Source organism: Geotrypetes seraphini, chromosome 19, assembly GCF_902459505.1.
Source record: "Geotrypetes seraphini chromosome 19, aGeoSer1.1, whole genome shotgun sequence".
NCBI classification, from domain to species: domain Eukaryota; kingdom Metazoa; phylum Chordata; class Amphibia; order Gymnophiona; family Dermophiidae; genus Geotrypetes; species Geotrypetes seraphini.
Genome location: NC_047102.1, coordinates 6,515,194 through 6,536,532, shown reverse-complemented (window position 1 = coordinate 6,536,532; position 21,339 = coordinate 6,515,194). Strand labels below are relative to the sequence as shown.

Below are 21,339 nucleotides of genomic sequence, written 5' to 3'. Positions count from 1 at the left end.
CACTGCCTAAGTGTCAAACCTTAAAGGAAGTCATATTGAGCATTGGAAAATAATAATAATTAATTAATTAAAATAGTGCACATTTCATTTTCCCCACCACCAAATTTCCCCATCCCACCCGGCTACTTTTTCGTGCCACCCGGCTGGAAAAAATTTCTGGGGAGAACACTGTATTTCTATGTTATTTTATTATGCATGTTGGATTGTTACCCGCTTAGAATTGCTGGATATGCTGGCTACACATTTTTAAATAAATAAGTTTACAGAATTTTGCACAATACTTTGCATGGCGATATGTTAATATGATTTTTTTTTCCCTGTATGCAGCATGGAGGAAAATCACCATGTGTTGTATCTTGGCTGGAATATTTGTTATATTGCTGTGTGCTGCTCTTTTTATGAAAGGGTAAGCTACTGAAATACTTTCTTGCTACTCTTTAAAATTGTTTTTCAGTTTTCCACCGAATGTTCCATATTTATTTAGATGTATCTGTACAGCACTTATTAATCACACTTTTTAACTTGCTCTCATTTTGTGCAAATTGTTTCTGTTCTTGTGAGGTTAATCCTTGGTATTGCATACTTAGAGATAATTCCAGCTTTTGAACACAAGGAGGCAGTATAATAGCTTTTTTTAAATTGTTTTAATTTGGCCAGGAAAATTCCTTCATTATATAGTCCTTGATGTCTTAACCTGACAAGTCAGTGATGAAGATTTCCTGACTAGTAATAGTTGCAAAAGGTGGTTCTGAGATTTCAGAATTGTAGGCATTGCATGTTTGCACAGGTTAAAAAAAAAAAAAAATGCACCAGAGCGCATAATTCAGCTGCATGCAATCCATGTTCTCTTTTCAGAGGACTGTCTGGGCGGCTTTCTAAAACCCACCACTTTGTCCCGAGTTTTGAAAAGCTGGTGAGATCAGGGCTGAGTCTGGCGTGCATCTGTGTATGCACGGAGGCGATGCAGTGACATCACACGCACGTGTGTATGCATGCGATGTCGTCGCGTCGCGTCCAGACCCGGCCCGAAGACATGAGGTTTGTGTGGGTCGGGGGTTGGGAGGTGGAATGGGACAGGGCCACGCGTCCTCCTTTGCCAGATGCAAAATCTGTTAACCCTAGCTTTTTATAAAGAACAGACACTTATGTCTTCGTAACCTGCTATAGAAGGTAAAACCGATAAAACCCAGATATGTTCACTTTTCAGAGAACTGGTCCAGGTGCCCAGATGGATTTTCAAAACCCGGTAGTTTGTCTGGATTTTGGAAGGCCCCCGAGCTCGGTGCCGCATCTGAAGGACCTCCGAGCATACGCAGATATGACGTGATGAGATTGCATGCTCAGGAGGCCCTCCAGACGTGGCCTGGACTCAGGGAACAAGAGACGAGGTTTGTGTGTGGGCGGGGCTGGAGTCAAATGGGGCGGGGCCCAGGTGTCCTCTTTTTTCATGAGGAAATCTGGTAACCCTAGGTAAAACTATATATTGACATCTAGTACTTGCTGGCACTGGCGAAGATTGGAAAGAGGAACTAGGGGTGGGGAAGGGAGGGCATGTTTTCAGCACGTCTGTCCCCTCTCTCCTTTCTATGCAGGTTCTTCCCCCTTTCCCCTCCTGCATAAAGCTACCCCCCTCCCACCCGACACCCCAGCCGCCGCTGCTTCTTCTCCAGACTAATGGCAGCGGCAGCGGCAAAATAAAGATAAAACCAGTGTGGGTACGCTCCATCTGTGCTCCTGGCTGCCGGACCCACCTCCCTCTGACATCACATCCAGTTCTGAGGCAGAGCCGGCACCCCCTCCCCCCCCCACGATGGCTTTTACTGCCCTTAGTCTAGAGCAGTGGTTCCCAACCCTGTCCTGGAGGAACACCAGGCCAATTGGGTTTTCAGGCTAGCCCTAATGAATATGCATGAAGCAAATTTGCATGCCTATCACTTCCATCATATGCAAATCTCTCTCATGCATATTCATTAGGGCTAGCCTGAAAACCCGATTGGCCTGGTGTTCCTCCAGGACAGGGTTGGGAATCACTGGTCTAGAGAAAGAGCAGCAGTGGCGGCCGGGTGTGGGTGAACGCAGAAATCTTCATTAGAGTTCCCTGATTTTACGTCAAAACCTGGACAAAAGGAGGAACATCTGATAACCCTAATATTCATGTGCCTGGCTTTGATTTTTTGTGGGTGCCATGGCTCCCCCTCCCAGTTACTTTGTTGAATTACATCCCAAACATCTGTCTGAATAGGTATGTGCAACACACAAATGAAAGATTAGATTAGACAGACTGGATGGACCATTCGGGTCTTTATCTGCCGTCATCTACTATGTTACTTTGCTCTGTTACACACCGCATTAAAAAAAATGAATGGTTCTGTGTCTGTCCAATAGGTGGCGATAGTGAGTGGACACCGGCTGAGCATCATTTTTTATTCTTATATTTTAGGAACCAGTTTAAATGCTGCCACGACGACAAACATTCCACATCTAATGAAACGGTACAAAGTAATACGAGCTACATCCTCCCGACCCCGACATGGAATACGACAGGTTCTTACCAACCTATGAAAGAGGTCCTGGACCCCAAATATCATAACCTTTATCGGAGTTCCATTAAAAATCGACTGCCTGTCATTCAACCAGCAACGCTGGACGACAAATCTCGTGGTTATGACAATTTGAGCTACATCACGGCAGACGAGGAATAAAGACATTTGATTGTTATTTTGTATTTATGGTGGACATTAAGCAGTTCCTATTATCTTCAGTTGACCTTAAAGGTCAACAAAACCTCGTAGGTGGACGCCCGTTTCTACATTTCCAAATGGGCTAACACAGTGGATGGACCGTTCAGGTCTTCATCTGTCATCATTTACTTTGTTACAGTGACTGGCTTTCTTCGGTGTCTTGGTGAACATGAGTAGCTAATAAAGTTTTTCAAGAAACCAGAAGGGGGAAAAGAAGACAGCCCGTTCCGAAAGAGACAATGTAACCGTGCTACAGTAAAACTAGTGATCTGTTTCAGGGCCTGGGACCATGGGGGTGGGGGGTGAGGGGGGGGAGTGGTGGTGAGGGAAAGGGATTGGGACTCGTATACCACCTTTTGTAGTTTTACAACTAGGGATACCAGAAGTCCAGATTTACCCAGACACGTCATGGCGTCCGGATGGCTTTTCAAAACCCGGCACTTTGTCCAGGTTTTAAAAAGTTTCCAGCTGTGGCGCCGAGCCCGAGAACAGGGATGGAGTGGGTGTTGAGGAAGGTAGGGAAATGGAGAGAGAGAGAAAAGGATCCCAGAGATAAAAGAGGAAAAGGAAGGACAGAGTGGAGAATGGGCGAAAGAGACAGAAGGAGGTTTAGAAAAGAGGGGAAGACTTATATTCCAGGAGAGCCTCTATACTCACATTAACCCTCTCCTAAAGTTGCTTCATTGGCTTCCCATCCGTTTCCGAATCCAATCCAAACTCCTCTTATACAAATGCATTCACTCAGCTGCCCCTCACTAGCTCTCTTCATTTATCTCCTCAGCTGGTAATTTCATCCTATCTGTGCCCTTCTCCTCCACTGCCAACTCCATCCCTTATAACTTGCTGCGCTTTATCCTTGGAACAAGCTGCCCGAACCCCTACGGCAGGCTCCGTCTCTGGCAGTGTTCAAGGCCCAGTTAAAAGCCCACCTCTTGGAGAGTGCTTTCGACTCCTAACTCCTTTTGTCTTGGGTTCTGCATCCCCAACCCTATATGTCATGTGTTTCCAAGTTAGATTGTAAGCTCTTCTGAGCAGGGACCGTCTATAAATGTCAGCTCACCTTTTTCGAGAGTGCTTTCGACTCCTAACTCCTCTCACCTTGGGTTCTGCATCCCCACCCTATATGTCATGTGTGTCCAAGTTAAATTGTAAGCTCTTCTGAGCAGGGACTGTCTATAAATGTCAACCCACCTCTTTGAGAGTGCTTTCGACTCCTAACTCCTCTCACCTTGGGTTCTGCATCCCCAACCCTATATGTCATGTCTGTCAGTCCAAGTTAGATTGTAAGCTCTTCCAATTCGAGCAGGGACCGTCTATTAAATGTCAAAATGAACAGTACAGCGTATGCCTTTCAGCGCTATAAAAGTGATAAATAGTAATAGCACAGATGTGTAGACACAGCATATCACTAGGAATGAATAACAACATTGCTTTATAAAAATCACCTAAAAGGGGTCAACTAAAATATAATATAATGCAAACAGAGAAATCAGAAAGCTCATTTTACATAAAATACAACCCCCCCCCCCACCCCAACAACCTTAATATCCAAATACAAATTAAAACAAGGGAAAATGAAATTTAAAGCTCACCAGTGGGCACCAGTGAATGGAACGTGTACACAAACATAAGAACGTTGAACCCTGCAGGGGGCGGGGCCACTGGAGTCTTTGCCCTCTTTCCCCATTCAACTTACTGTGGGAGGCAGCAGGGCGGGGGGGGGGGGGAGGGGGGAGCTAGCTAGAGCATCTTCAGACGGCCCCTCCCATTGGGCGGCCTTGCCAGCTAAATCCATGGTGACCACGCCCTGCTGGGAGTGGCTTTCCCCGGATCCCGCCCCCAGCCCTTCTGTCTGCTTTTCATCCTAACGTGAGACGCAGGAGCTCCGAGAGCAGCCGGGTAAGATGAGGGGGATCCGGGGAGGGGGAGCTCGGGTTCTCCTGCCACCGATCGGCCTTTGGCCTCTGTCTGTCCCGTTCCCCGCAGCCGGCCCTAGTCCCTTCCTGCCGTTCTCCCGTTCGCCGGTGGGGGGTGGGCTGTGGTTCTGTTGCCCCCGACCCTGCATTAGATTTCATGCTGCAGTAACTTGTTGGAATAATAGCAATTCAGTGCATTACTTTTTTTTTTTTTGTGAGGGGGGGGGGTAAAAGCGAGCCCTGGGATCCGCCAGATCCTCGTTTTACACCCCCCCCTCCCCTTCAAATCGAGCCAATCCAGCAATTGGGGATTTTAAACTTTGCTGGATCGATCCTGGCTGTAAAGATTTAGCTGCAGTTACTGGGCTTCATTCACTCTGATGTGGGTTGTTTGGGGGGTTTTTTTGTTTTTTTTTTAACCATATATGTTCTGAGGATTTTTCCTATTCAAGATGAAATTCCATCCTGTGGGATGAGGATCTTACATCTGTCAGGGTTTTGGATTCTTTCTCCAAAGAGACCACATAAATATCGGACAGCTTTATGATTAATAAAGCCACATAGCCACCTGATCCTTCAAAGGCTGCATAAATCTATCCAAATGTAAAGGGAACAGGCTCAGGCTTTGTGATATGTTGCAGCTGATACTCCCTTAATGCCATAGGATGCTCTTGAACCAATAGACCCCACCCAGAAAGGAATGAAGAGATCAGGTGATCATTTGACCGCGAAGCTACCAATTTCTGGAAAACGGAAAGTGCTTACAAAGATACATATTGAATCCAAATTAAATGTGCCTTTGGTTGGGAGTTATTCAGTAAGTTCATTTGTTTTTATTGGGGTTCAAATTAGAGAGTTGCGCGGGGACAGAAATCCCACCCGTCCCCACTCATTCCCACAAGGAATTACCTCCATCCCCGCCCGTCCCCATAAAAAGCAGCAATTACTTCTGACAGGATCATCAATTCCACAGTTTCTTTTGTGTTTGCGCTGCTGTTTTCCTTGTGGAATCTCTTTGGTGGAACCCTCTCTTTTACTAAGGCTGACGTGTCCATCTAATATAATAAAACGCTAGCTGCGCATGCGCACTCCCACTGCGTGCGCCTGTTTTCCGTGAGCTGTAGGGACCCGCAGGTAGGAGTGCGCATGCACGTGAAGCTCTCTCTCTCTCTCCCTCCCCCCCCCCGAGGCGGATGTCGGCCACCGTGGCTGTTGGCGGCCCAAGGCGGATGTCAGCCGCGGCGGCTGTCGGCGGTTGCAGGCTGCGGCGACCGAGCCAGGATGGCATTTTTTTAAAAAACAGGCAAGTTTTTAAAGTCCTGAAAAGCCGTCGGCCGTGAAGTATGCAGGCGGCATACTTCACAGCCGATGGCTTTTCAAACCCCACCACCACCACCGCCGCCGCTGTACCTTTTAAAACCCTCCACCCCCCCCCCAAAGCTTTGTGGTTAAGGCCTGGCTTCTTCAGGCAGCAGCAGCGTTTAAAATTTGCTGCTGTTGCCGGCTTCAGGCCTAACTCTCTAGCGGGTCCTGCCTACTTCATGTTTTCATGAAGACAGGACCCACCAGAGAGGAAGACCTGAAGCCGGAAACAGCAATTAATCCACTCAATGTTTTCCCTCTGTATCTCTTTCCCTAGCCTACCACATGTTCAGTATCTCTTCTTTGTGTCTCTATCTTACTCTGTCCAGCATTCCCCTCTGTGCCACTATTCCTCCCTTTGTGTCCAGTATTGCCTCTTTGTGTCCCTATTTCTATGCTCCCTCCTTCCTGAACCTTCCCAAGTTCACTTTCTCTTCTATCTCTTCCTTTCCTCATGCAACCACCACCCCTGAAACCCCCCCCCCCCTCTATAGTCCAGCATCTCTTTTCTTTCCTTCGCTCCCTTCATGATCCAGGGTCTCTCTCTCTCCCCTTGGTCTAGGATTTCTCTCTTCCTACCTTCTTACTTCAAGGAATCTCTCTGTCCCCCCTCCTTGGTCCAATGTATATGTATCTCTCCCTCCTTGGTCTAGCATCTGTCTGTTTTTCCCTCCCTCCTTCCTTGGTCCAGGATGTCTCTCTCTCCCCCCTCCCCTCCTTTGCTTCCATGGTCCAGGGTGTCTCTTTCTTTTCCCCCTTACCTTCTTAGTCAAAGGGAAGTGGGGTGGGAGGGAAATGCTGCAGTACAGGGAAATGGAGGGGCAGAAAAAGGAACAGAGGCATACTGCTGGGCAGGGGGAGCAGGAAAAAGGGGTTGATGGACAGGGGGTGCAGAAAAATGAAGGCAGGCCTACTGCTGGACAGGGGGAGCAAGAAGGAGGTGATGATGGACAGGGGGAAGGTAAAACAAAGGGAGAAGGGCTGCTGCTGGATAAGGTGAGCAGTGATGGGGTGATGGAGGACACAGGGGAGGTAAAAGGAAGGGAGAATGGACAGGGGGAGCAGGCAAGGGGTGGTGGTGGACAGCCAAGGAAAAAAAAATAAAGAAAGAAAGAAAGACAGAAATACAGAAAGCGGCTAAGAGAGATAAAAAAATAAAGACAGACACATACACAAATATTCTAGACTAGTTATATTATATGGACGAACCCTGCTTCCAAAGCTTTCCATCCCCGTGGGAGTCCCGTGGGCCGGAGGGGGGTCCCCATGGGAGTCCCGTGGCTTAGGGAAGGATTCCCACGGGACCCCCGCAGGACCCGCGGGATTCCCGCGATCCCCATTCCCGTGCAGACCTCTAGTTCAAATTAGGCTCTAATCATGCCTAAACTGTGCTGAAATGCAAACCGTCATTGTCCTTGGTGATGAAACCCGTCCTGAGGGACCCCCAGACAGTCAAAATTTCAGGATATTCCTTTTTTTATTATTATTATTTATTTATTAATTTTTAACTGAAGTACCAAGTGTTACCACTAGTCTGGCCAATAACATAACATCGTACTTCTAAACCGCATAACCGTGAGTTCAACGCGGTTAACAAAAGTTTAAAAATGACATCCTCTATAATAAAACACTTACAAGGGTGCCTCAAGTAAAAGGTGACCCCCCAAAGATATGACCCCTGGTTTTAGAAGAAATTCACGTTGACGCCTTTGCGTCTCTCGTGAAAGGTCAGGAAACATCTGTTTTTCAAGACCTAAATATTCTTTCAACTGATTTTTAAAGAAAAGTCTCAGAATCCAAACTTTGTCTATTGAAAGAGCTACTGTGAGGCGTTAACAACCTCCTTAATCTGACGTCGCCAATAACTTTGAGACATTCAATGCTTCTTGGAACCCAAGCACAGTACCGGGAAAAGCTTTGGATTCTCGCCCAGAAATAGCTAAGAAGAAAAAAAAAAAAAAAAAAAAAAATTTAAATTGAATCAGGTTGGGCAGACTGGATGGACCATTCGGGTCTTTATCTGCCGTCATCTACTATGTTACTATGTTACTATGTTGATCAATAGATTCATGTTGTTGAGTTTGATTTCTATAAGGAAGATAATATATTTGTGAGAATGGAGGTAAATTTTCCTCTGGAACTTCCAATATCTTTTTAACATTTCCCTAGGGGTTACCATGGCAATCCTAGGGAATTTGATCAATCTCAGATTGTTATTACGAGCCTTGTCCTCAAGTAATTCTATTTTCCTTCTGAGATTCATGTTGGCCTTTATCAAAGTCTGTTAGACCTTTTGGAAAAACTTAATTATTGCTCAAGCTTCTGTACTGAAGATTTGGAGACAGTCATGTCCTTTTTTAAATTGTTTAGCTCTTTTGCATGTTCAATCAGTTTCCCCTCTACATATTGGAAGTTAGGACTTATGGACTTCCCTAAGTTAGCCACAAGATCCCAAAAATTTCAGGATATTCCTAACCGGTATGCATGAGCCAGATTTGCATGCCTCCCACCTCTGTTATATGCAAAGCTCTCTCATGCATATTCATGAAGAATATCTTGAAAACCCAACTAGTTGGGGGTCAGGTTTGAAAACCAACATCTTAGGAGGTTCTTGTTTGTGTGTAATTTCATATACAGGCAGACGACTTGTACTTAAGAACGCAGTCAGGGCTTCATTTTGATTTCACTGAGTAGTATTTCCAGTGGCATAGACTCCTATACTTCTACACAGATTCAGGAATGACGCTTGGCCACATTAAGAGCAGTGTGTGGTTGTGCATGCTGTACCTTAGAGGGAACACTGGTAGGGACAGTTGGCCCTTTTGTCAGCTGGGAGCAGAGGGAAGCAGCAAGAATCTGAAAATCTACAAGTTCTGAGTTACATACAAATCCGTTCTTAACCCGGGGACTGCCTGTATTTTATTGGTGACCTTCAGAAGGCTTACTTAAACAGGAAGAACAAGCTGAACATTTTACCATGACAGATAGCTGGGTTTCTGCTTTTTGATGATCAGTTCCTAGACTTGCTTACTGATATCTCAAGACTGCTTAATACTATGTATAACAAGTAAAACAATACTGAAAGTGGAAGTTAAGAACATAAGACTAGTCTTAGTGGGTCAGACCAATGGTCCATCAAGCCCAGAAGCCCGTTCTCACGGTGGCCAATCCAGGTCACTAGTACCTGGCCAAAACCCAAAGAGTAGCAACCGATCCAGGGCAAGCAGTGGCTTCCCCCATGTCTTTCTCAATAACAGACTATAGACTTTTCCTCCAGGAACTTGTCCAAACCTTTCAGAACACCAGCTATGCTATCCGCTCTTACCACAACCTCTGTTCATATGGTACACAGTTCATGACCACATGTGCTACAGATCATAAACCGCTTTGAACTTATGGTATAGCGGTATATAAGAAATAAAATTATTATTATTATTAATAACCTTTACCTCTCTCTGGTGGTTTGGCTTAAAATTGTGACCTTCTTTTGTCAGACTCTTTGAACTTCAGGAGGACAGCTTCCTCTCTTCTTACAGGTTACTACAAATTACGGAGAACAGCTATGTCCTGTCCATGCAAAGGTCTCCCCACCATAACTTCAAGTTTCACAAACCTCCTTTTTCTTTTCTCAAGAGCACTGAACGTTGTCTGTAACCAGGCAAAGAATTACTGCTCTGTTTGTAACAGTGTTTGGGTTTGTGCTTTCTGTATGTGGTTCTTTCCAAAGGTATTTTGCTGGATGTCACAGGACATAGTTCAGCAATATTCTAAACATAGTAGACAGAGTTTCATTCAGCTCCATTTTTTTCTGTAGCCTCGGCTTGGGCCATGGTTCCATGAGTTAAATGCATGTTGCATTATAACCAAGCTCACTGCCTAATCCTTGGAAGCCAGTCACAATTTGGTAATAACTAGAAAAGGTTCTAATACAGCTTTTATTACATCAATTATAACCCGCTTAGTCTGCCCTGAGCATGCATTGAAGAGTAAACAGATCTGTTCCAGATTTATGCTTGTCAATCAAAGGATGACTTAACCAGTTGGGCTGTACACACTTTTGGCAGTAACTACTGGATATGGTACCAATTCATTTTGCCCTTGAACCAAACTCCGACTCCTCTAGTGTTCAGCTGTCTGACTCCATCTCCTTCCTCATATTAGGCTTAAAATTTTTTTTGTTCTGGATCTAAAATACTGGTAAATGTATACCTTACATTTTTTAAAAAATAAATAAATATGCATAAACCCCTGCAAATTCGCAGTTCGCAAATTGCAGACTCAGTAATTTGCGATATTTTCCGACCGCTTCTTCCTGGCACTAAAGTCATGGTTACACCAATCGGGAGCTGCTTTGACACGCTATCTGGCGCATCAAAGCAACTCCTGATTGGTGTAACCATGACTTCAGTACCAGGAAGAGGCGGTCGGAAAATGTGCCCGGCTTCATCAGCTGAAAAACTGTATTCGCGGTTTTTCTAAATTTGTGGGCGTTCCAGGAATGGAACCCCTGCATATTTTGGGGGGGGGATTCTTCAAAAGGTTTCCACACTTTCATATTTGGGTGGGAGCAGTGGTAAGAAGGCGTGTCTTAGCTGTCCTCCTCTCCGGCCCCCTTGCTCCTTCCTCGCCCACCCTCACTACCGTATGCGCGTGCCGCTTCCCTCCCCTCGGATGTCGTGGCGTGAGCAGCAACTCCAAGCTGCTGCTGGTGCTAGCGTCGGCTCTTCCTCCGACATCACTTCCTGGACCAGGAAGTGACTTAAGAGGAAGAGATGCTTTTGAGAGATTTTTTTTATATACAATTAAATAAAGGCCAGAAACATTTTGAAGATCCCTTGTGTGTGAGTGTGTGTGTGTATGTGAGGGTGCAAGCATGGTGTTGGGGGGTGGCAGGGAGGTGCCTGTGCCCCACCAAGATAAAGCTTGACTCCCCCCCCCTCCCCATTACTGGTTATATCACATTTGTTCTGGATTAGTCTGGTATGATGAGGAAGGACAAATTTTGTTATGCCTGATAATTTTCTTTCCTTTAATCCTACCGGAACAGTCCAGATCCCCTCCCTCGTTGGATTTCTTTCGGTAAGGCGGCTTAGAGAATAACAATAAAGTTCTAATAAAGGTAAATAAGTTCCAAGGAATCTTGGAACGTCAGAGGTGACACTCTTTGGACCAGAGTAGGTAGTGAGTGGATTTCCACCATTTCTCTTCACTAGTTCCGTTTCCGTCATTCTTTTTCACTTATTTTTTCCAAAGTGCAGAAAAGTGTTAATAAAGTGCCCAAAAAAATTGCACAATTTCCACCGTAAAGTATGAATTGGAGTTAAAACTTTATATCCCAAAAAGTTTTTGTATCAATGACTTAGCTTTTAGTCGCATCGGGAAGATAATGCTGCCGACACGATCATGAGGCTGATTCAAGGCGCACTCCCCCTATAAATATGCAACAGATTAGTGCAAATGGATATATTTAAATCACTGTATAACTTAATTTTAAGATCCAAACCGTCAGTCAATAGACTCACCAAGTATATATCACAGCTTGTAGAAGGCTATAGGGACAAAGTTGTCCCCATCCTGTCCCTGCCCTATTCCTGTAAGCTCTGCCTGAACTTGTGATTTAAAAGCATTTGAGGCTTGTGCAGATGAGGACAATGTATGAGGATAATTTATAAAATGACAACTTTTAATGTTCTTTATTTTAGAGCTGGAGTTGGTACACTTTTACTAACTCTGACTGCATCCAAAATTGCTGTTGATACCAACTGTGACACCACAGCCTTGCCTTAAACTCTTACATGCCCATACACTGAATACCTTCAGCCCCCCTTCCCTCATAAGTAGAGAATGACATGGGGACAAATCTTTCCCTGTCCCAGCGGGAACTCATTTTTCTGTCCCGTACTTGCAAATTCTTTTCCTGTCCCTGCCCCATCCCTGCAAGCTCCATCCTCTTCCGCACAAGCCTCAAACGCTTTAAAATCCTAAGTGGCAACATTCTAGAGCTCAGATTGTGATGTCATAATGCCTCATTCCACCAATGCCTAAGCTCCGTCCTCAGCTGCATAAGCCTCAAACGCTTTAAAATCCTAAGTGGCAACATTCTAGAGCTCAGACTGTGATGTCATAATGCCTCATTCCACCAGTGCCTAAGCTCCGTCCTCAGCTGCACAAGCCTCAAACGCTTTGAAATCATAAGTGTTCAAGGCTTGTGTGGTTAAGGCAGAGCTTACAGGAATGGGGACGGGGAAATTAGTTCCTGCAGGGAGAGGGACAAATTTGTGCCCGTGTCATTCTCTACTCACAAGTTCAACTACAGTTGGCACTAGGATCAGGTTTGTAAGTATCAGTTTGAAGCTACTAGGATTTCTTGAAAAACAGGCCCTCCAGGGATTCGAGTCATAAACATGCAACCACATAATTAAATTAGACCTGATGGGAATTCTCTGCTACTTTTTGTTTTTCTGTCATGTAGATCGAAAACAAAAACACAGTAGAGAAGATGATGTCCAAGATGCAGGCTTTATTGAAAATACAGTCAATTAATCCACATGACGAGATACCTAGGACCCAAATGATTGGGGACTATGGACCCAACACGGTCCGTGTTTCGACAAACCTGTCTTCCTCAGAGGTCCCTGAAGGTCCTAATGCAAAAACTCATGGATCCAAAGCTAAAAAACAATCCTGGCCAAAAATTCTGCCTTCTGGTTCTGTGGAGTTTCAAGAGTCAATTTTTTTGGCTTGTGCTCTGTCATGTAGATAACAGCAATCAGGTTGGAGTGCTTAAGAGGTTTTTTAAAGGCTAGGTCACCCTTTGGCTTTGCCAGTAATCACAACTGGCCTTTATCTAGCCCGCAGGTGTCAAACTCAAGGCCCGCAGGGCAAATCCGACCCGCCAGAACAAGTTTTCAACTTGGACGAGACAGGCTTGTTTTGGAAGAAGATGCATCATGATGGATGAAGCCAAAGCTCCAGGGTTTAAGGCACAGAAGGACAGAGTGATGCTCATTATGTGTGGCAATGCTGCTGGCTACATGATGAAACCAGGACTCATCTACAAATCAACGAACCCTAGAGCCCTCAAAAAGAAAAATAAAAATCTGCTGCCAGTCCACTAGATGCACACAACCCAAAATCCTAGCTTCAAACTGGTTTCACCAGTGCTTCATCCCTCAAGCCAAGGATTACCTCCACGACTTAGGCATGGACTTCCAAGTGTTGCTCATTATGGATAATGCTGGTGAACACCCTTTGGATTTGTATTATGAGGGAGTTCCTCCCTGCCAACACCACCTCCCTAATCTTGGAACGGAACCCTCGTGAATTTCGGGAGAGTACTGTATATTGTGTGTGTATATATGAAAAATGAATGGAAAAAATGGTGTTATAATTAGTATTATTATGGGGGCGGGGTCTGGGGCAGAGATTGGGCTGAGTCTGGCTCGCGACTTAGTCTGTGTTTTGGATTTTGGCCTCTTAATGTTATTGAGTTTGACACCCCTTAAGACTTCATATTTTCTGTGGTGTTCTAGTAACAACTATGTGTACACCTAAAACTACCATATGTTGCTTGAAAAAAGGAGGATGCATGGCCCCACCCTTTCTGCCCCCTGCCCTGCCCCATTCCGCTGCGCAGATGATGTCAGGGGGCGTGGCCGGGGCGAGCAGAACCGAGGCGGAACTGGGCAGTCTTGGGGGTGTGGCCATGTGTCTGGATTTTCCCGAAGGAAAGTCTTTGAGGACAGGTCTGGGTGCCCAGATGGCTTTTCAAAACCTGACGCTTTGTCCGGGTTTTGAAAAGCGTTCAGCGGGGAGCAGCGTGCATGCATGAGACGTCATCGCATCATACTTGCACCTGCGCAGATGCCCTCCCGACGCCGCTCTGAACAAGTGAACAGGTTAAGGGGGGGGTGGGACTTGGGCAGAATGGGGCATGGCCAGGGGTCCGGATTTTACTTCTGTAAAATCTGGTAACCCCAAGCGAGACCAGGAAAACAGCAATAATCAGGGATGTGGGCGGGTTTTTTCAGGTCAAAAATATGCTAACCCTAACACTACCTTAGGTATTACTTTAATATAGAACAAATACAAAAAAACAACAACAAACCCTTCTTGTTACTATAACAGGCTATAAGAACCATTTAGAAATGCTATTAGTACATTATAGAATTTTTAAAAAGTGCTCATAAGTTCTCCAGAGGCGCCACAACAGCGATATGTCTTCGCTGACCCCAAAACATGTCACCTTTGAAAGGAGTTGATATGGCTATATAAGATGAAAAAAGTGCCACTTATCTGACGAGATGTTTACATGGCTTTCAAAACAGTGTGTGTTTCGCTGTGGCTGCATCAGGAAGCCGGAAGGAGCAATCATTTTGGAGTTTTTCAATGGCTGTGCCTCCGTACTTTGACGAAAGCGCTCCTGGTTGAAAAGACGCCCCGTGCAATGAATGAAAATCCCCTGCTCTTTTGGGATAGGTTTTACTTTGGCAACTTAACTTTATTGGCAAGACCATTTACCTCTGAATCTGTCAGTGTCAGTCTGCTGCAGCTGCTAGGCTACAGCAACTCCCTCCTTCCCTGCAGTCTACTGGACTGACACAAGGGGGAGGCGGGAGCAGTAGCTAGGATACAGAGAGACTTCCTTCTTGCATTTCCTGTATCTCTGCAGCATGGGACTTGCTCCCCTAGATCTACAGACTTAACAGGGGAAATGAAAGCGGTAACTTTCTTTCTTTTCCTGTAGGTCATTCAGGAAGGAAACCATGAGTGGCAGTAAGTGGAACTGTGTCCTGCTGAGTCTCTCCGTCCTTTTGCTGGTGTTTTGCAGCTCTGGTGAGTATCCCGAGGAAGATCCTTGAATTAATATTTCATCTGCTTTGGAAGTTTTAGAAATTAGTCAACTCAAGAGATGCTCATGGGGCTTATATTGGTGTCCAGAAGGAGAGGATATTTTGATTTCATCTTGTAAGTCAACCAGGACTAGGGTTACCAGGTTTTACAATTGTAAAATCCGGACACTCCCAGGTCCAACCATCTCCGCCCCCCCCGCTGCCTGCTTTGGTCGGGCAGGAGGCAATCCGCACACGCGATGACAGTCATGCGCAGATTGCCTCCTGCCCTGACGCGATTGAGAGGAGGCTTTTCAAAACACGGACAAAGTGCCGGGTTTTGAAAAGCCGTCCGGACCCCAGGACACATGTCCGGGGAAATCCGGACGTCTGGTAACCCTAACCATGACCACTTAGCTGCTAGATTTTCAATTTGAATTGGCCAAAGACAATTTGCTCAAATAAGGTGGAATTTCTAAGGGAGATGGTATGGAGGGGTAGACCGGTAGGTCATATGGGACCCCTTATACAAAGCTCTGGTAGTGATTCCCAGCACAGTAATTGCAACAAAGCCCATAGGAAATAAATGGGCTGTGCGGGAATCGCTACCACAGCTTTCTTAAAGGGGCCTATAGTCTATATGTGCCTTCAGTTTTTCTATGTGGTTTTAAAAAAACATAAGTTTATAAATAAACCCAACACGTGAAGGGGCATAATCAAAACAAACGTCTAAGTCCATTTTAGGCCTAGGGTGCTTGTTGCCCCAAGTTGGCGGTGTCCAAAGTCTATTCTCTCAAAATACATCCAAATTTTTTTTGAAAATCTACTTGTATCAAGCCGCTTGATCGTCCAGACCGCTAGTATGTCTATCTATATACTACGTTTTTGTCCAAAAAAATCATTCAAGTCCCAAACGCCTAGAACAGGGGTAGGGAACTCCGGTCCTCGAGAGCCGTATTCCAGTCGGGTTTTCAGGATTTCCCCAATGAATATGCATGAGATCTATTTGCATGCACTGCTTTCAATGCATATTCATTGGGGAAATCCTGAAAACCCGACTGGAGTACGGCTCTTGAGGACCGGAGTTCTCTACCCCTGGCCTAGAACAAGATCTTGTGGATATGGGAGGGGCCAGCAAAGTGATGGACTGGCCACCCAGACATGGCAAGAGTAGTGGAGCACCTTACAAGGCACTGTTGTGAACTTCACAAAAAGGGTGCCACATAAACATCTCACCACAACTCCCTTGCAGGTCATGCCCCCAAACCTACTATACCCATCTGTCTACAACCCCAATAGCCTTCATGGCTGCAGGCGCCACCTATATGGCACTAGAGTAGGGTTTTGGGGGATTTGGTGGATTCACATTTTTCACCATGGTTCGATTAGCTTATGGGCCTGGGTCCTCATCTCTATGGTTCACTAGCCCACCCCCAGACTACTTAAGCTACCTCTGTGCAACTCTGTTAGGCTTTCCTATACCAGGTGCTGATGTTCTGGAGGCAGGAATGTATGTTTTTATTTAGATTTATATGGTGGGGAGGGGGGAGGTCAGTGATCATTGGGGGAGTGTGTTGGGGTCTATACTTTGTGTTTGCAGTGGTTATCTAGTCACTTGGGATACCTTCTGGGCACTTAGACCTGTTTTTAGATCGCCTAAGTCACAACATATAAGTTCCATCTACAACGTATAAGTTCTGTCTAGGCAGTCTCATCAAACTTTAGATTATCCCTGCAGTACGACGAAGTTTAGGTCGGCCCAAATCCCCCCCTAACCACTCCTTCAGAAATGCCCCTTTCAGCTCTGGGTGCACAGCAGGATTCAGAGGCCTAAAAAGTCTTTGGCTACTTCTAAAAACCCGTTTCGATTATCGGCACTTGGGCGATCTGTCTTATAGGTCATCTTAAGTGCCGATTTGGGTGGATTTTTAGACATATATCTGTTTTGATTATGAGCCCCATGGAATTAAGATTCAACAGGTGCAGGTTACTGGAAAGGAAAGTGAGATTTTCAGGTCTCAGTGGAGAAAAAACAAACAAACTAGAAGCTATCCTTACAAAATCATAAAACACAGAGCAAGGAAAGATTATGCTAAACAGATTGTTTGATTGCAACTGTTAACTTGTTTCCTGAAACAAACCTTTATCTTTCTGCTAATATGATTGTTGCTGTTTTCCTGGCCTCGCTGTGTCTGGATAGGTAGAACTGATGTTTCAGCCATCATGCTGTGGCTTTCTTCAGGGTACGCTGTGAGGTCTACTGTTTTGTCTTTCTATAGTGGATTGAGAACAGGGAAACCTGTTGGTCATGGATTTGAACTTTCCTGCTAAAATTCAAATAGCCACGTGCCCTGCCTGGCTCTGCACCCTGTCTCACCTTCTCAATGCCTTGCAGGCCTCCAACGGGCCTGCGGTAAGACCTAGTCGTCCAGTGGTGGGCTGGGACAGGAGGGATCCCTCCCACCCCGTCTGCCTGTGACAACTTTTACCTTCCTCCCGCTTCCCTGCATAGCCTCCAATTCCCTGATGATCAGTGGTGAGCCGGGGCAGGAGCAATCTTCCTGCTCTCCTGCCCCGTGGCAGAGCCACTAGCTGATTGGCTGCTGCGGGTTCTCATGACAGCCAATCAGCTAGCGGCTTGGGGGGGGGGGGAGGGGGAAGAGAGAGAGAGAGAGAGAGAGAGAGAGAGAGAGAGAGTGCTGACCCGAATATAAGCCGAGACACCCCCCCTTTTGTGGCCATTTTTTTATCCCCAAAATCTCTGCATATATTTGAGTACTTATGATAACCAGATCTGGCGGGCTGTGTTGTGGCTGCTGTCGACTAGTATTGCTAGCCAGTAGTAGAGTGTTGTACTTAATCCACAAAGTGAATGCTTTATGGTATTTGGAGCTAGGCTGCCTTAGCTGGGATTTGAACCCGTGTCTTAGAGGCGAAAAGCTTTGTCATGCCTTGACCGCTCTCTGAGCCATCCAGTCTTTGTCTTACACTAGTAAACTGAGACAAGTGAGCTTTATTTTTCATTACATAATGTCTGAGACTTTCACTTGTCCATATAAATACAAGTCGCATGTTTGGGCAGATGGCTCTGGTCTGGGCCATCAGGTGCAGCAGGGTAAAGTTAATCCGTACATTCTCTTTTTCACTATAGGGTATGCACTGAAATGCCTTAACTGTGCTGAAACCAAACAGGTCTGTACTGCCAACCAAACATGCCCACAAGGGGAATACTCTTGCCTCCTGGTCAATGAGGGTACGTATATTTATGTAATCTGAATCAGACCCCACCCTAGGGTTATCCTCCTTTTGAAAAGCTTCCCATCAAAATTGTGCATGAGCTGATGCAACGTGGTGACATTGTGTCGTGTCCATGCATGTGCAGATAATGCTGGGCTGGAGGTGGGGGTGGAACGGGACATGTCACAGGCAGAATAGGGAATTGGGAAAATCTGGCAACCCTACCCCACCCCCTGTGCTCAGTCTTCCTTAGAATATTCTGTTTCAGGTCAGTCTATTTACATTGTCTGCCAGCAACAGAGCATAGAAGCTGACCACTGTTCTACAAAATTATGGGATGGCCTTCAGGTGTTCTACAAGAAGTTGCCAGAAAGAAAATGCTCTAGATCAGTGTTCAACCTTTTGCCACGTATGGACCGGCGGAAATAAAATAACTAATTTGCGGACCGGCAGTTGAAGAACACTGGGCTAAGTCATGCCCATCTCCACCCCCATAATAGTACTAATTGTAACACCATTTTTTCCATTCATTCTTCATATATATATATATATATACATACACACACACACACACAATATAATTGTATTAACAACACATAATGGTTAACCACAAAATTAAAATACACAAAGCACACGGTATGCTTTTCAACATTCATTCCTACCAGAAAACAGATAACCCCATGCAAATGCAGGACCAAAAACTAAAAGTACTAATATTTACAAACAACCCCTAAGATGCAAGACTCTGCAAGCAGAACAACCCCACAGGAAAAGAAACAAATGCATTTCTTCCTGAACAGCCAAATCAATCACTAAATAAAAAATAAAAGCATTCCCCCCTACAGTTGTTGTCTCTCTCCCTCCATGCTGTGCCTTGCCTTCTGGCCTACCCCCCGGTGTTATCTTCGGGTCGGTCCAGGGTGCGATCAATGCGGCGTCTTTGGGCTGGCTCACTGAGTGCTGCAGTGCGCCTCATCTGGAAGCCTTCCCTCTGATGTTGCGACATCAGAGAGAAGGCTTCCGGTTCAGGCACAGGACACGTGTAGGAGCATTTTCCCACGGCTTTGTGCACTGCAGCACTCGGGGAGCCGGCTCGAAAATGCCACGTTGATCGCACCGCGGACTGGCGGTTGAACACTGCTCTAGATTTTCTTCCCGAAAGAGCCCAGAGGGAAAATCAAGAGACCCTCGTGGGCTCTTTTTGTTTCATTAAGGTTAGACATCGCCCTAGTGGGAAGGGTTAGATGTGCTGGTTATCACTCTGATGTTAGTATGAACACACCCTTATCCCTAGTAGAGATTTGTGAAACTGCTAAAGTCCTGCTGCTACTGGATATAAATAAGGTGATGATTCTGTTAATGCTACGACTATAAATTGCTTGTTTTTCTTTTACTCTTCCAATTTAGCTACAACGAAAACTTATCGGTGTGAATTACATAGCAACTGCAAATTGGAAGTACTCCAGAAAAAATTCAAAAGCCCGTTTACTTTCTCCTGCTGCCAAGGCAAAGACCTGTGTAACGTAGCCTCCAGTGTGCCTGTCCACAAGACGCTATTTGGCCTGGTCACCTTGATAGCTGCCCTTTGGTTAGTTTGCTTCTAAGCTGGAGAAATAGAAAGCATTGAAAAAAAGACACATGAATCCGATAGGGGTTGTCTTCAAGCAATTATAGATCTATAGTGTTTCTAATTATCATATTTTATCATGCTATTTTTCCTTTACATGCATGTTTAGTAGAATGAGGCAGGGATACACTATAATTTTGTCCTGGAAAGCTGTATTTTAGTTCTTCATGGCTCTGTGAAAGACTTGATAGTTTGGATATGCCGTCTTGTACACCTTCCAAATACTAGCATGCAATAAGGTTTGGAAGTGCTGAGCATAGAACCTGCCCGCTTGCTCAATTCATAGGCTTGTTAAGGTCGGTTAAATCCTTGTATCTCTTAGCATGACTCAGTGGCTGACATAAGCAGGACATTTAGGTAGTAACGATTATTCTTTTTCTGTTTAACAGTTAAATCAGAATATACTGAAATTGTGTTTCCATGACAAATGTTGCCGGTCAGGAATGCATTTCCTGCTAGTATTTTTGTGTTTGAGCTTCCCACAGCAAAGGGGGCTTCTAGGTTTAATAAATATTTTGAACATTTCAGATCTCCAACATCAATCAAAACCTTGGTGAATCAGCATTTTTCATAAATTTCTGTATTTGGTACCAGTCATAGTTTCCCTTCCACCAGTGGTTCTTACCATGTAGCGAGTTCACAAGAGCCCCCCCCCCCCCCAATGTGGAGAAGACCAGGAAAAATTGAGGCAACTGAAGGTTTCTTGGGGCTTATCCCCTAAAATTGAAGAAATAAGAATTTCAGTTTGTAGGTTCCTAAATGTATTCTGAAAATAATAATTAAAAAAATCATCCAAATTTTACTGAGTTTTCCTTTAGCCTTCATTTGGTTAACTGTATATAGGTGTCCGTTTTCAAAATGTACAGCGCTGTAGTGTAGAGAATGACACGGTGACAAAATTCATCACCGTTCCCGTCCCCGCGGGAAACCATCTTCATGTCATTCTTTAATTAAAGAGGGAAGAATCAGAGTATGAATGGCCACAACCACTGACCCACAAGCTTTGCTTTGAAGAATGCTGGTGTAGAAGGACTGAGGTTGAAACAGACACTACAAAATGACAGTCTCTGGTATCCAGAGCAGATATTGTGATGTCATAATGCCTCATTCCACCAGTGCCTAAGAGCCAATCACATCAGTGATGTCACAATGGCTTCATTATCCTTGGCTCACATAAGAATCAGAGTATGAATGGCCACAACCACTGACCCGCAAGCTTTGCTTTGAAGAATGCTGAGATTGAGCAGCAACATTCCAGAGCAGAGATTGTGATGTCATAATGCCTCATTCCACCAGTGCCTAAGAGCCAATCACATCAGTGATGTCACAATGGCTTCATTATCCTTGGCTCACATAAGAATCAGAGTATGAATGGCCACAACCACTGACCCGCAAGCTTTGCTTTGAAGAATGCTGAGATTGAGCAGCAACATTCCAGAGCCGATATTGTGATGTCATAATGCCTCATTCCACCAGTGCCTAAGAGCCAATCACATCAGTGATGTCACAATGGCTTCATTATCCTTGGCTCACATAAGAATCAGAGTATGAATGGCCACAACCACTGACCCGCAAGCTTTGCTTTGAAGAATGCTGGTGTAGAAGGACCGAGGTTGAAATAGACA

General features: G+C 45.2%; 1 protein-coding gene and 1 long non-coding RNA gene across 3 annotated transcripts in view; both read left to right on the top strand.

Annotated features, from left to right (window-relative positions):
• LOC117352159 overlaps positions 1-3,055 on the top strand; it is a 35,818-nt gene extending 32,763 nt beyond the window's left edge. For both annotated transcript variants that reach the window (XM_033928379.1, XM_033928378.1), the window contains exons 14-15: positions 328-406; positions 2,441-3,055. In XM_033928379.1, coding sequence (XP_033784270.1) covers positions 328-406; positions 2,441-2,702 — 341 coding nt within the window. In that variant the 3' untranslated portion in view covers positions 2,703-3,055. The remainder of the gene's footprint in view (positions 1-327; positions 407-2,440) is intronic.
• A 962-nt stretch (positions 3,056-4,017) lies between these two features.
• LOC117352160 lies at positions 4,018-20,590 on the top strand. The gene is made up of 4 exons (XR_004537598.1): positions 4,018-4,640; positions 14,766-14,854; positions 18,002-18,103; positions 19,495-20,590. It is a non-coding gene; the product is annotated as an uncharacterized LOC117352160 (long non-coding RNA).
• The last annotated feature ends 749 nt before the right edge of the window (positions 20,591-21,339 follow it).